Source organism: Bactrocera latifrons, unplaced genomic scaffold (genome assembly GCF_001853355.1).
Source record: "Bactrocera latifrons isolate USDA-ARS-PBARC rearing strain unplaced genomic scaffold, ASM185335v1 scaffold_1306, whole genome shotgun sequence".
Taxonomy (NCBI): domain Eukaryota; kingdom Metazoa; phylum Arthropoda; class Insecta; order Diptera; family Tephritidae; genus Bactrocera; species Bactrocera latifrons.
In genome coordinates this window covers 11,606-27,459 of record NW_017534749.1, presented here as the reverse complement: position 1 = coordinate 27,459, position 15,854 = coordinate 11,606, and the positions used below count along the sequence as shown (strand labels likewise).

Here is a 15,854-nt window from a genome sequence, read left to right as displayed (position 1 = left end):
GCAAACACAATCCATTTGGTTCCTCTAAGATAACAAAAGCTGAGTCAAATTTAAGGATTTCGTGAAGTCCACGAAAGGTGCATTTACTTAACCAAAGTCTTATGAAATCCTAGCAGGAGTTTACCAAAAGCCATTTGATCTAGCCAATTTGAAAATGGCGTAATATCCTTTGCACAGATGGGTCCCAACTGATCTTGTTTGACGAAATAGATTCTTGATAGATAGTCCATTGACTCCCAAACATGGAGTATCTTCCAAAACACACCGCCAAAACAGTAAAACAATTTCCATTATACTATAACCTAAATTATAATAATCTACTCAATCACTATTCGCAAATTAAATACTCTTGAAACATATTGCTACAGAGTATAACAGCTTTGTTCATCTTAAGGTTATACGTATCACCTAAAAGTAATCGCAATAGATATAGGATTATAAATATATAAATGATCAGGATGACGAGATTAGTTGAAATCCGGGTGACAGCCTGTGTGTCCGAGGATCGAAGTAGCAGGGGCACTTTAGGGCTAAAAATTTGGAAAAGTGAGCGTGACCCAACGGCGGATCCACGGAAGGGAACTGAGGGAGAGTAGGGAGTGTTAGTGATTGACAAATAAAAAATCCTCCCTCAAGCCAGGCGCTGTAGCTTCACTCTAAGGGGTCGCTATTTTTAGGTTCCCATACATTTAACATAGGAATTTTCGTTTTTTCATTCAAGTTGAAATTTCACCAACTAATTTTCGTTTTTTAAAAATAATCATCACATATTCAGAAGTTGGCTGCTCAAACTTTAAAAATTCCAGCGACCAAATTATTATTCCTAGAAACTTTTTTTATTTTTATTGAACAAATTCCAAATTTTAAATCACTTTGTTTAATCGTCTAATCAAACTTTTTTCAAATTTAACCTAAATTTGGAAGAAAAGAATTTAACTGTAATCATTGAATGCCTAGTTAGACGTTTTGGAAAAATCTTGGCCTTAAATAAAGAACTGCAAAAACCGAAGCTCAAAGCAGAAGAAGCGTTTTTTCAACAGCAATGGAAAAGGAAAATGACTACGAGAACACAAATGCTTTTTGCATTAAAAACCCTCAGCACTGCGATAAGGATCTACGTACATACATCCGTCGATTCATATTCTCCTTCAGATACTCTGCACTTTGCCAGCCACAAATGCCAGCGACGAACGATCCTTTTCTTCTTTGCGCCGAATCAAGACTAGGCTTTGAACAACGATGCTCCCGATGCTCCAGGAAAGATTAAACGGCTTACCACTCCTCAACATAAACTACGTCATTACTGTGACATTTTACACTAGAGATGGTTTGCGAGGGATTTATGGTAGCCGGATTAGGTGAAACCCAATATCTTCAAACCCGCTAGAGTTTTTACCTAAATTTAGTCCATTTCTTTTTGCATTCACAGTGAGAAAATGGGCTCAATTGGACTACCACCAAGCCTTCTTCTCATATAGCACAAAATTGAATTATACTTCGTTTCCAGTATGCAAAACAAGAAACAATTAATATTACGAGATATTACTTTTCACAAATAGTGCTTTGAAGTATGCCACCTTTTACCCAAACCGAGCAAAAACTGTTCAAGCCCTCAGGTGCCGAATATGCGGACAGCAGAACTATTATCAGGATTTTCGAGCATCCGGCTGATTTTACTCCATACAATTGGTATTTATACTTATGTATATGTGAGGTACGGTGTGAATCCTAGAGAACATTATTTTAGTATGTGACACGTGTAGTCAAAAATAGATTTAAAAAAAAAAATCGGCTCGATACTACCTCAACTCCCATATACTACACATAATGATTCTCGTTTTTCTATCAAACCTTATGTATTTGTCAGTCGGATGACGTTTGACATGGATTATTGCAAGTAGCAAGAATATAAAATATTCGGTTGCACCCAAACTTAGCGCTTTCTTACTTGTTTTAGTATTTTTCGCTGAAACAAATTAAATGCGGCTATTCAAGTAAACCACCAAAATGCATGGTTGCGCGCAAAGATATCAAAAAAGAAAAAAAAAAAATTCAATGAACTCAAAGGGAGAACCTACTCTTTCTCCTTGCAACCTTTTTAACTTGAAATTTGGGAGTTGTTAACTCTCAGTCTTAAACTGTCTTACAGATTAAAACAAATAATTTCACTAATATGAATATGTATCAAATTTTCAAAGACGTGTACATTTTATTTTAAGTAAATTATTAATGAACAAGCACAACATTCCTTATAACACAAGAATAAGCTACATTGGGCGGCGAAACTTTACGCATGAAGCAAATTTTGAATGTCTTGCTGAATATAAAAATACCAAAAAAAACTGTGATGCACTTTTGTTCTAATTACATTTTTAATAGGAAACTAGCTGACACAGGAAGCGTTGATAAACTATATATGTACTTATATGAAAGATGTATGTCGAAAATAGTTCATACTTTTACCAATTATGGAAAATAAAAAAAATAATATTCTCTTAACGCAATGAAGTATACAACATTTTGTATTTAACAAATACAAATAAACTTAATAGTTTGCTCATGAGAGAAGATGCCACACAAAAATGTCCATGGGAAAGCACGATGTGCTTAAATCTAAACAACAAACAGACACTTGTCCTTGGGACTGCCAATTTAATCTCAAATTTCGTGCTTTTGAATTCAATTGGTCAATTTGTAGGGATCATGGGGATTCGAAGCAGCAATATATATGTATTCCCCTCATGGTAGGTTCAAATTGTGAAGCAAAATAACTAGAGGTTCAACCTTCCGATGTAAATGGTGCGGTGGCATGCCCGGCATATTTAAAGGATTCAAAAAGTAAATTCTTAATTCAATGTCCACACACATTTGATTTTATGCAACTAATATTTTCATAGATATGTACTTTTCGATAATCAATATCTAACAATTTTTCTTGCTCATGTTAGTTTTCAGTTGGACTTTTATGAAATTATGATTTTAAGGTGTTGGTTTCATCAGCGTATGTTTCAAATCATCTGAAAGGAGTTCCTTTTATATATTTCGTTATCTTATCCAATGCATCAAACGTTTGTGTGTACTATCCCAAATGACAAACTGTTTCAGCGCCGTGGTCATACTTTATCTGTGTTATTTTAAAAGTTAAATTACAGATTTAATGCTATATGAGTTGTTTTATCTACATCTCCTTCTTTGATTAATTTTTTAAACAGGAAATCGCCGAACACGCAAAACATGTATAACTTTTATTCATCTAAAAAAATAATAATAAATATGCTATAAAGCTGAAACTGTGAACACGGTTAGCACACCAAATTTCATCAAAAGCGATCCTGCCGTTTCAGAGGAGTTTGCCAGCAAACACCGTGACACGAGAACGTTGTATATTAGATTAAAAAAATATAATTCTTTACAAACAAAACGACCTTTTCATAAAATAAAACACAAATAGAAAAAAATAATTGATAAAAATCTACTAAGCATCGCTGTTGGTCGATAGATGGATCCAACAGTTAGTGGTGATCGATTTTGATATATCCAAAGCGTGATAAACTTAATCTAGACATTGAAAAAGAAACTGCTTTTCCACATTATTTGTCATGTACTTTGGGTTGTGGAAATAAATCCGAAATTTTGCGAAATAATAGCCATTTGCGGGAAGTGCTGATTTTCTCCTTTCAGTTAAAGAAATCGGCGGCGGAAGTACTCAAAAAAGTTTAGAAGCTGTGATTAGAAGGAAGGCCAAAAACCATCGAAGACGGTGAAATAGAGACGTTGCTCGATGAGGATCTATGTCAAACGCAATAAAAGGTTGCTTCAACAATGGCAGTAGGAAGCCACGCGACCATATGCGCTTGTTTCCATTTCGGTTACGTAGACCCGACAGTAGTAGAAACGGTACCTGCAAATGTTTTGCTGTATGGATCATGGAAACGTTTAAAATGGAAGTCCTCTCCCACCCGCTATATTCTCTAGATATTGCACCATCCGATTATTACTTGTTCCGTTCAATGGCACTTGGTCTTGCTCAAAGAAGTTCCACTCACAAGACGACATCGAAAAGTGGGTTCTTTCTTAGATAGCATCACACGATGAACAGTTTGACCGTAATGGTATTCAAGCTTTGAAATTATGACTGGCGATGTGCAATACTTTGTATAGTTAATTTGTAACCATTTCCTTTCAAATTTTGTTTTCATTAAAAAATAGCGAGAACTTAGTTGCACAGTTTGTAATGACATATTTTCTTACCTTGTGTAAATCAGTGCTCTGTGGTGACATATTGTGTTTAATTTGCGTGGAGCATAGTAAAATCAGTAATTTCTTAATAATGTAATCGTACATCGTAATCTTGCTAGAAGATCCACGTCCAACAATATATTGTTATATTAATAACGAGCCAAGATCATTTCCGCAAACATTAAGTTTCCTACTCCGGATCCACCCACAGCGCCCCAAAGCGCTGCATTTCCATTCATTTGCTTGACAAAAATGTTGTATTTGTTTATAAAAAAAAAAATTCCGGAAAATTTTGTCTTTATCTTTAAGCTTGTGAGCAAATTACAAGAGAAGTTTTCGTTTACTTTCACTAATAAGGGTTTCCTGCTTAGAGTTCTGTTAGTACATTTAAGTGGGGGGATACCTCTAGAATTTAAAAAAAAAAAATTAAAACAAAATGAGTCGCGCTAATCAATTGAAAAACTATTCAAAAATATAGTCACGAAGTTTCATTGGTTTACTACGAAGAACCACTGCGCTTCATGCAGCTGTTGTATAGGTACCAAAACTTTGGGCTCGTTTCGTCGAAGCCAACTCTTTTTTTATCCGGTCGTCGAAATTGCGAGCTATTTATTGAAAAATCGGCTGTGATCAGATTTTATTCCCCCATATTACATAAACCTTTTTTTGACAGTATTAGAGATATCACCTCTCTTAAACATAATATCATGAGTTGGTGGGTTGTTATTAATTTATTTTAAAATATAAGAGACATCTCTCCGACTCTGCTTCTCAGTTTTTTTGTTTTAAAATATGGTTTGAAGTACTGATTTGGCTAAATTTAGCAGCTTAGATATTTTACCAAAAGATTTATTCCCCCGTTTTATATTCTACAACCAGGTTTTGCATATCATTTGAAGTTTTTTCTAGAAGCCATTCTGAAATTATATTGAAATGAGCTTAACGCGAAGCGCAATGTAAAGCATAAACACGAATTTAAAAGAAAAGGTACTTTCCCGTTTCTTTGTAGTCTACAACAAGAACATAAAGTAGCCATGCGTGCCGCGTATAGACTTTTGTCAATGAATTTCACTAGTATATTGTGAATAGTTTGTTATGTTTGTAGTATAAGAAATTTTTAGAATTTTGTCGCCCGCTGTAAATCTTACGTATATAATTCAAACGTAATACTTAGAGATAAAATTAAGTCTACTAAAAAAATGTATAAAGAAAAAACAAATCGGAATTAATTCTCGGTTTATTAGTTTTATGACAAAAGACAACATTTAGCACAAAATAATATACATATAAGCACTAATTGTTATTAGAAAAAGAAATAAATTTAATCTATTCTCATCGAAGTTTTTTTTTTGTGCAATAGAAATCGGCGTTCATGGTTATCGTTTATTCAACTCATATTGTTATTTCTTTCATCGCGAAGCTTAGTAAGCAGGATTATTACTGATTACTTTAGGTGATAGTTTGGTGTATATTTTGACTTCAATCCATTTGTGAAAGTTCTGCTAGTGTTTCCTGTTTATGTCTATATTAACATTTTTTCCATAGTGGTATAAGGTTACGTCACTGCCATAGTGTTAAATTTAAAATTCGCACCATAAGTGAGAACTAAGTTATAACAGTTTAAATATAATGATATTCTGGCAATAGTTCGATTCCACGTATATGTGTATAGAAACATTTTATATTCGAAATCTTGGAGCTATTAGCATAATAATAAGGCATTTTATAAATTAATTTATCATATGTCAGTAATAGATTATAAAGCATATCTATAACATTTATGTATTTTTGCTTGATATAATAAAATAACATAGTTTGAAACATAATTCTTGTAACATTTTTTTAGACGGAAATACCATTTATCAACATATTGCTTTGTTTTCAGTATAACAATGCAGATTATCCTTTCTGCAGGTCCGCTACTTACTGGTATATGGTGGAGCGATACTTAATTTGCCGTATAATCCGTCTGAAAGTTAGTAGGCACGCAGTGTTGGCGTATTATACTTGATACCTAAATTTCAAACAAAAAGATCTAATAAAATAAATATAATATTTCAGTTGTATAAATTTATGAAAATAAGCAAAAATTCAAATAAAAATTCATAACATTTAGTTCAGTTTTTATTTTAGATATATGGTAAAGTGACCCGATAGCATCGGTTGTCTCAAATGAGCAGCTTGTTTGAGAGAAAATGAGGTGTGTAAATTTTATTGCTAAATCGTCTCAGTTCGTTGGTGACCATTTATATACACACTTTATAATGACTTCGACATTTACATATCGGTGTTACAAACTTTGTAGCTAACTTTAAATGCCCTGTTCAACTTAAATTTAACTTCCTTGCTAGCCCCGGCTACCTACTTCCTCCTAAAATTTCAATTGTGTTGAAAAGTCTAAAGTACCACTATCAACATATACTTGCTACCATATTTCTAAAAAATGGTTTACGATATAAGTAATTTGCGTTGGGTAGGTTGATACCGCTTTCAATCGATGAGGAAAAGGGACAAAGCGAGGACACTCAGCGAAATGGTTAAACGATTATATGTTTTTCATGGTGATAAATCTCACTTTCACAGGTTATTCGATAGATAAGGTGACGAAGATTCGCACCGGAAAGCGACGTAAATCAGCGAAATGGGTGAACGATTATATGTTTTTCATGTTGATAAATCTCACTTTCACATTACAGGAGGAATACCATTCGATAGACAGATAACGTGAAGAGATACGCACCGCGATTCTGGATCTATTGTAGCCGAGAATGCTGAGGTGTAAGTATAGAATCCGCTGTTACGAGAATGTATTGTCTCGGTAAAAACTCCCTGCAGTGCAAGTCGCCTCACCTGCGGGCTGACATAAATAGTTGGCATAACCCCTTGCAATTATAAATTACAGGTTTTTGAAGCATCTGATTTCACGTGGTTACTTATTATAATACTTCTCTTTTTTTTCCAAAAATGTTTTATAATATAAAAAAATATGTAACGTCACTAGTGGATGCAAAAATTGTTTGCATGGACGGAAATCTGTACACACAAATGTATTTAATTTATTATTTATGTTTAATGTTAATACACGATATTAAATATAGTAAAGTGGCATAAGTACCAAGGTATTTGAAAAATAGTAGCCAACTAATTTTGTTGAAATTATGTGATAAAGGATACTATTATTTGTCAACACGTAAACATAAGAAAAGGGTTTAAAGTTTCGAAAACAATAAAATTGATTTTAGCTTTACTGTACCCTAAAACTAAGTAAGGTTATCTTTACAAGAAGGGTTTCTACAAATAATCGTTCTTTATTCGAGAGTGTAGTAAAACTCAAAGACCCAACTTTAAGAATAGAAATTTTGATTAAAAAAGTGTATTATTTATGCATACATTCGATTTTAATAAAAAAAACAATAAATTTTCTCATCTTTATATATAAAAATTACGTGTCAAGTTCTTTGTCTGCGATGGACTCCTAAACTACTGAACCGATTTTAGTAAAATTTAGCACACTGTGTTCAGTTTCAACCAACTTAGAAGATACGATAGTATAAACAATTCATAAATAAAAAATACAGTGAAAGCTCTATTATGTGGACGCTCTGTTAAGTGGACAATTCTATTAACTGGATAGAAAGGCTCGCAACCAGAAAAAATTCGTTATTTTTTTAAATGAAATTTAATTGTATAAACACATTCAAAATTAAACCTCAAGTACAATCCTTTGGATTCTTATACCGACAAAAACGTTTTCGCCTTTATAATATATATCACAGCAACGCGTGGCCGGATCCACCAGTGTTAATATATGTATAAATAGCGACCCTTTGGAGTTAAGTATAGATAGATGGATAATAAATGCAGTTTGCGCCGCGATCTTTCTGTAACAACGACTCGCATAACCCCAGCACTCTGATATATTCCAAGATCTAGTGCATTAGTGCATTACAACAAGACCTTGATAGACTAGGGGAGTGGTGCGACGAAAATAAACGCTCTTTGAGTCGTCGTTCAGCTGTTTACCGATCATCATCTAGAAGAAGTCACAGTAGTAAAAGATCTTGGTGTCATGATTGACAATGCAGGACAATGCTTACAGGACACTTGGGTTCATATTCAGATGTGGGGATGACTTCAGGAATGCTGATACGTTTTGACAGTATAGGGTAACTTTTTTCGTCACTTTTTTAGTTCATAAACTTTAGACGCTCTTGTAGATCTAGTCGCCGACTCACAGATTATACTAAAATTATGAAGGGGACACTTCTTCACCCTGCTGAATGGCAGTGTAAATATAACACCAGGAGAAGGCGATTACCCGACCATGAAGAAATTCGAATAGCAATTACCCGTTTGAAGAACAACAAAGCGGCGGGGGCCGATGGCCTGCCGATAACTGATAAGGAGCATGCATCAGCTTCTTTGTAAAATAGGGTCGGACGAAAGCATGTCCAACGATTAAAATTTAAGTGTACTCTGCCCAATCCGCAAAAACGGGAGACACCACAATCTGCGCCAACTGCAGTGGGATAAGCCTCCTCAACATAGCGTATAAGTTTCTATCGAGCCCTGAGGTCGAATCGATACATCCATGCACGGATCGGCAAACAGACGAAAGAAAATTCCGTGATACGTCAATCGTATACGGTGGCTGGCATTATGGCATACGATAGCAAATGCATCGCAATTGTTTTTAATTCAGTTTTTAAAACTCATATTGCTTTCGATCGAACTAACAAAAGCTAATTAAATATCAAAATGGATCCGACTTTGTTTTTTATTTGAGCTTTAGTGAACGGGATGAAGATGAAAAAATAACGAGGAGGTAGGTAACAGACCGTAGTAGTTGCGAAGGTAAGAAAATAAACAAATAATAAAACCTCATTAAACAAGTTTTCTGTGTAGATGTATCGTTGGACGTAACATTGGAATCTCAAAAAGACGGTGGAGAATTTTAGGATAGAGCAAAAAAGGAAGATATCATCCCACAAAAGTGCCAAGATTTGCTAACGTTTATGCGGCATAACAAAACATATGCATAAACTTTAAAATAAGTTATGACCCTTAAAACTGCAGTTCTGATCACACACTAAAAGTAGAAAAAAGAAAAGAGACATTAAACTTAGTTGGAAAATGTATGTCTTTACCTTGTGATTTATTTTTAAAGAAGATAAACTGAAATACAAAACCTTTGTTCATATAAATTATTATTTTTTAATGAAGTATTCATTCATTGGTTTCTTGTTTTTGTTCTTTAAGACTAAAAATTATACAACAAATATGAAATTATTTTTATAATATTTTCAATTAAAATTGATATTGTGGTTGTTAAAGACCAATTTTTGCAAAACCATTTTCTATTACAAAAACATATCAACAAAACAGCTATCAGTGTTGCTTGTTTTTCATTCACAATAGATTGAAATTGACAATTTTTAACAATGCTGCCAACGAAAATGCAGCTAACTCTCTAAAATTTTGAGGATTAAGTGGTAGTTAGCAACAGAGTTATCTTAACTAATTCCTGAATTTATCGGGATTAATACTGCCGTCCGTCAATGCTGTTACGACTGGCATTTTTCATTCCAATGACATTTCGAACGAAGTGATACGTTCACGGATGTAACGATTCGATCCCTGGAAAATCTACAACTGACCTAAATGCCGCGATGTCTAAATTTGGTATCCACGCAAAACTAATACGGCTGTGTAAACTGACGTTGAGCAATACCAAAAGCACCGTCAAGATCTGGAAGGACATCTCCGAGGCGTGCAATACCAAACGAGGTTTCAGACAAGGGGACTCCCTTTTGTGTGACTTTCTCAATAGATGTACGACGACATTGAAATAGTTCAGCGAATTAAAAGACGGCGGCTACGCTCAGAATAGACGAAAACACTCGAGCTCTGAAAGTATTCGAAGCAGTACCCGTTGGGGAAGCAGAGGAAGACATCCACCGTTGAAAATACCAGGTACAATTTCCAGTTGGCGCGAAATTGAAGAAGAAACGAATGGCGCGCTGTTGTTAACTCTGCTATAACCGGCTAAGCGGTTTCCACGCCAGTTAATAAGAAGAGGCTTTGGACGCGTTTTTCTCAAAACTACTTTTTCAAAGTCTTTTTCAAAACTACTTGACCGATTCACTCATTGTACACATTTTTAGTGGAAAATAACAGTTTTCACTTTAAACTAATTTTAAAAATGAAGGCGTGAACATTTGCACGGGTATTCCTTCTGGAGAAGGTGCCAACGGCTAACTTTTCGCATTTATGTATATACTATATTTATACCTCCAGAACGGCTGAGCCGACTTGGCTTAAAACTGGTGATGAGGTAGCTTAAACCCGCAGGACGGATTTCTATCGTTTTATATTAAAAGCCAAAACAATTCATAAATAAAAAATATATATTTCAAAACATAAGCATGTGTTCAATATTCATGTAAGAAGCATTTCAATATTTTTTTGCTTCAAACATACAATCAAAAATTCAATATACATGACACAGCTACTGGCAGGGCACAGTGGTTCTTGTTTACATAATCATAAATGTATATGAGTTATAGTGTAAGTTGTGACTGAACAAGAAAGAGGAATCACAATTTGAGATAAGTGCATAATATTTAAAAAAACCAGCATTACAGATAATAATGCAATATTTAAAAGGAACGATCAAGACTGTGTTTTTTTACGTGTAGTATCTGGGTTTTATCCGTCGATTTTGCAATTACATTCGATGAATGTTGAACAAAAAATTACCATATGATTAGATATAGGGCGTGATCCGCGCCCTCTTCTGCTCTACTCCTGCGCTGTTATTCACTATAATAAGAATCATATATATGTGTAACGATGCAGAGACTGTGAAGATGTTGTTACTTAATACATATTTATGTATGTACTATTCGTTTAGTAATTTTTGAATTCAATAAAAAAATATAGGTTGCCAATTTAACTATTCCATTATATTTGACATGAAGGAGCAAGCGGAGCCGCGGGTTTAGACTAGTACCTTTTCGGCGATCTAACCCCGTTTGGATCGGTAAGTGTTAATATAAGTTTGTCGTCATTAAAGCAGTGCCTTGCAGCAGGGTTGCTTCGTATCCTCCTGACTCGTACTGGCTTTGAGTCCAACCCGGCCCGGAGAAATTTTTCTGCTGCTTTTACGCTTCAAGGCACCATCCAAACTGCACCTCGGTCAGGTGTAACACATGCAATGGATGGAGCCTTCTTAAGACCTGCTCAGGCCTTAAGGCACATAGGGATGGACCACGAGTTACGTGGCCCTATGTTTCCAACGTAATACGGCGACACTGTGCAATCTGTTCGCGCGCTGCGCCGTTATTCACCCCGACTGGCCAACAGAAGACCTCCACGGTCCCCAGGAGCTCAAACAGGCAACATAGCTCCCACTCTGACTGGCCTGTCAAACTATCGCAGGGGGATGGAGCTGACGGAATAGATTGACAATTCGACATTCCGCACAATGAATGACGAAGCCTCCACCAAAGTTATGAGCACCTTTAATAGCTCGCCTGTAATTACCATTGCTAGTGGTAGTCTGATAAATAACATAACCTCTACTCATAATTATCTCGATTGAGAAACCTCCCGATTTTGTTTCTGTGGACAACCGCACCTTCGTTAACTTTAACAAAGCTAACTTGGTCGGCTTTACAGAATTGACTACGAACACCTTCAATGCTCTGCCCATTTCTGCGGACGTACCCCTTAGCGTACGTCAATTAAGCAAGGTGATCGCTGCAGCTACCGCTCGCTTCATCCCGGCTGGAATAATAGCGGAATTCCGCCCTAATTTCCCAGCCGAAGCAGCCGTTTCCGCTAATGATCGCGACACCTTACGCCATGCCGATCCCGGATATCCCCGAATAAGGGACCTCAATTCTGAAATTTGGCGATTGGGAAACCAAAGTATTACAACCTCTCCAAAGGTGTGAGTAAGCTTTGAGCTACTGTCAAGGCTTCGTCTAACCTGAAGAGACATGATGACCGAATTACGCTGACCTCGTACGCTGAGGATTGCACGACATTGACGTCGGGCAATGAAATCGATGGCATGAGTTCAAAAGTAAACAGCTATCTCTCCAACTCTCGTTTCTTCTCTGAGTTCGAGTTGCCGCGATAAACGAGAGTGACCCTTGCCCAGATTCGTTCTGGATATTGTAGCAAGTTAAACTAGTACTTAAGACCCCGACATATCCAACATATGTCCTGCATGCAATGGGTATCCGCATGACTCTGACCACCTCTTTGCATGCCCCGCCAACCCCACTCATCTAACACCCCTTTCCCTTTGGTCCGACTCCGTCGAAACAACACGTTTCCTGTTCCTCCCGCTATATGACGTCGACGGCAACCTAGATAACACTTATCATCCCAACGGGGATTGATAACCGTTAGGACAACAACAACAACAACTAGTGCCTAATATAATAGAAATAATAGGTTGTTCATAAAATCTTTTTTGATGACTCATGCCGAGCTCTTGACCGATGCTACCGCTACTACTATGCCGGTCTCTTTCGACCAATTCAGCGATTTTATCGCAATTTTCGACGACAGGCCATCCGGAGCGTGGCGCTTCTTCGACCACCTCTACACCAGAACGAAAACGTTGAAATCATTGTTATGCGGTGGAAATGGAAACTGTATAGGTTCCATAAACTGCGCAAATTTTATTGGCGGCTTGAGATGCATTTTTGCCTTTATCTTAGTAGTACTGTAAAATATGCCGTATTTTCTCTTTATTTTGCTCCAGTTTTGCGACGCTATAACTCACGAACGACTTAAAAGAAATGACAATCAATAAAACACGTGTTAGCGCGTGAAATGAGTTTCCAAAAAGGTATAGCATGACCCGATACGAATAAAACTAGAACTACGCGCTCTCAGCGCCAACTAGCGAAAATACCGCAAGACTTTTTTGACAACCTAATATTTCGAAAAGAGTAAACAGGTGTAAAAATTAGCAGAAAATTAACTACGGTTAAACCGAAGATATCAGACTTCACAAATAAAATAAAATTTCCATAAAAGAACTTGTTTTTGCTTATTTAGTTGTAATGGCAGTTGTACGCCATAGTGGTCCGATATCAGCGGACCCGAGAGCTTTTTAGGGAGGGCGTGGTCAAATCTCCGATCAATATCTCCAAACCTAAGAGACTAAATCAGGTATATACACAGACATGACTAAGCCGACTTAATCGTCACGCTAATCATGTATACTATAAGTATATATATTTTATTTTAAAGGGTCTCTGACGTTTCGTTCTGGGTGTCACAAACATTGGGGCAAACTTACCGTGCGATTCTGTACTGTGATACAGTATCAAGTATCAAAATTTGACAGAGAAAATTTTTGAGACTTGAGACGATTTTGCTATTCTGTAAGTGATAGTCACAAACTCTGTTACATTTCATTATTCAGAGATGTTTTTGTACTCGAATGAAAATAAATATATCGATAACAAATATTAAATTTTCTATAACATAGTCAAAAAACATAATTATCAATAAAAATAAAAAAATATGTTGACTTCGTTTCATAATATTAACGAAATTTATGTAAAATTTATTTATTTCTAACCTTTTTGTGTTTGCTTACAGAATATAAAAAAACGACAATCGATTAATATCTATGGTGATCTCTATTCAGTATATTCAAAATGGCAGACAAAAGTTCTTTTTGGTTTTGTGACTTGCTAACTACCAGGTCTCAAATTTGAGGCAATATTTTGAGACTAAAGCTAGAGACTGTTTTGTGAATAGTAACTAGTCACAAATTGAGATTTTACCACAAAATGTCTCAAATAGAGACTAGAGATTGGTTACAGAATCCCGCTATTAATATCAGGTTATAATTTTGTTCAGCGCTTACATTAAGCGTTCATTTCCGGACAAAAGCAACAAAAGTTTTCGCGTGTTGATCTAAGAAAAAATACTATGTTACTTGAATTGTTTAATATTTGTGAAACAGTAAAAATAATTATGGTCCAAGAAATTAAACGATGATATCAATTAAATTTGGATCGAAAACATTGCTTATTAAAAGTAACCGTATTTGGAACACATCCGATAACTTACAATATATATTATTACTTCTCTAAAAATATTTGCATGCATCCCATATAATTGACATACCTTGACGTCCTACTATTTCGGCAACGTGTTCGGAGCTGGGCACTGGCACACATTCTGTCATATTTTGGGATCTCTTAGAACGATCTTCTATTGTAGGTGGTAATAGTAGTGTTGGCATCGAAATATTAGTAAATGATGTACTACTATTTCTACTTGTTAAACCATTTATATTAATTTGACTAAAACCATTGGCGGTAACTGCAGAAACAGTAGGCTGAATACTTTTATTTGTATCAATATCAACTTTTTGATTCAGCTGTTCATGTTGCGAGTTTGCAATTGGTTGGTGTGCTAGTTCGTGTTGATTAATAGCATTGTTAGATTTTTCACGGTTGTTTAAAGAACTTAACGATGGTCGTTCTGTGGCCGATTCATTTACTCTACCGACTGATAATTCCCAAGCTAGTTGTAATGTTCGCTGATCTCCATCTGCATCATGTTGTTGTGACCGTTCTACTGAAACTAGGCTATTGAAAGCTAGCTGAGAAGATGCTCTAGAAGGCGTGGATAGTATATTAATATTTGTAGATATGGGCGCGGGCATCATAGTTGTTGTTGAAGATATAGACGTGGCTTTTATGGACAACAGGTTTGAGGAGCAAACATTTGGCGAAAGCACTTTTAGATTTGCTTGTGTTGCTGCCATATCTAAATATGCTTTACTTATAGCTCACGAAAGCAGTTACGATTTATGTGCCTGTGTAAATTTTCGTACGAACTTCACCTGATGATTGAAAAGATGATAATAACTATTGATATACCAACCATAAATCACAATTAGATAACAATTGCGATATCGCAGTATATATTTATTGTTGCTGGGAATGTGTTGTGTAATGCAATTCAAAATTGCTTTATAATTTTAATCGATTGTATTTTAACCTAAAATAAGGAGTACTACAGTAAAAAATAAGAATAACAAGCAAATTGTTACTAACACTAAAATACCTATGGCAAAAAGGCATAAGAGAATACATTAATACGTTTTTACTTACCATTTTGGGAGTCGACAAATCAAAACTAATTTAATTAACTTAATAACATGTATTAGATACCTCACGGCCAGCTTATGGGATTTACCTTCATACTGAGTTGACAAATTCGCTAAGTAATAGCCTTTTTGCATAATCTAATTAATGTAGTACATTAAGATAATAATTGGGAAGCCAGAACAGCTGGCTCCTCGATCAACGATCAGCTGTTAAATTTCTTTCACCCTTCGAAAGTTCCGCCCACACGTCCGTTCAACGCCTCGCACTTAAAGAATGTCTCAAAACTCAATTTACGGTAGAAACGATTTCTTCAAAAGTTATGAAGCGATTTTGTTTAATTGTACACACATCTTTAAAATAACCTTATCTATGATCAAATTGAAAGGCGAATTTTGTCCATTTCATCTCCTTGAAATTAATCCCCTTCCGCTGCAATACACTTGTGCGAAAGAAATTTCCAGT

The 15,854-nt window shown here is 35.6% G+C and overlaps 1 protein-coding gene across 1 annotated transcript; it reads right to left on the bottom strand.

Moving 5' to 3' along the window:
* Positions 1-5,458: 5,458 nt before the first annotated feature.
* Positions 5,459-15,282, bottom strand: LOC108964982 (the record flags this gene model as incomplete). Its single annotated transcript, XM_018927079.1, is given in 2 exon segments — positions 5,459-6,253; positions 14,401-15,282. Coding segments are annotated over 2 exon segments (684 nt in total). The 3' UTR covers positions 5,459-6,215.
* Between the last annotated feature and the right edge of the window lie 572 nt (positions 15,283-15,854).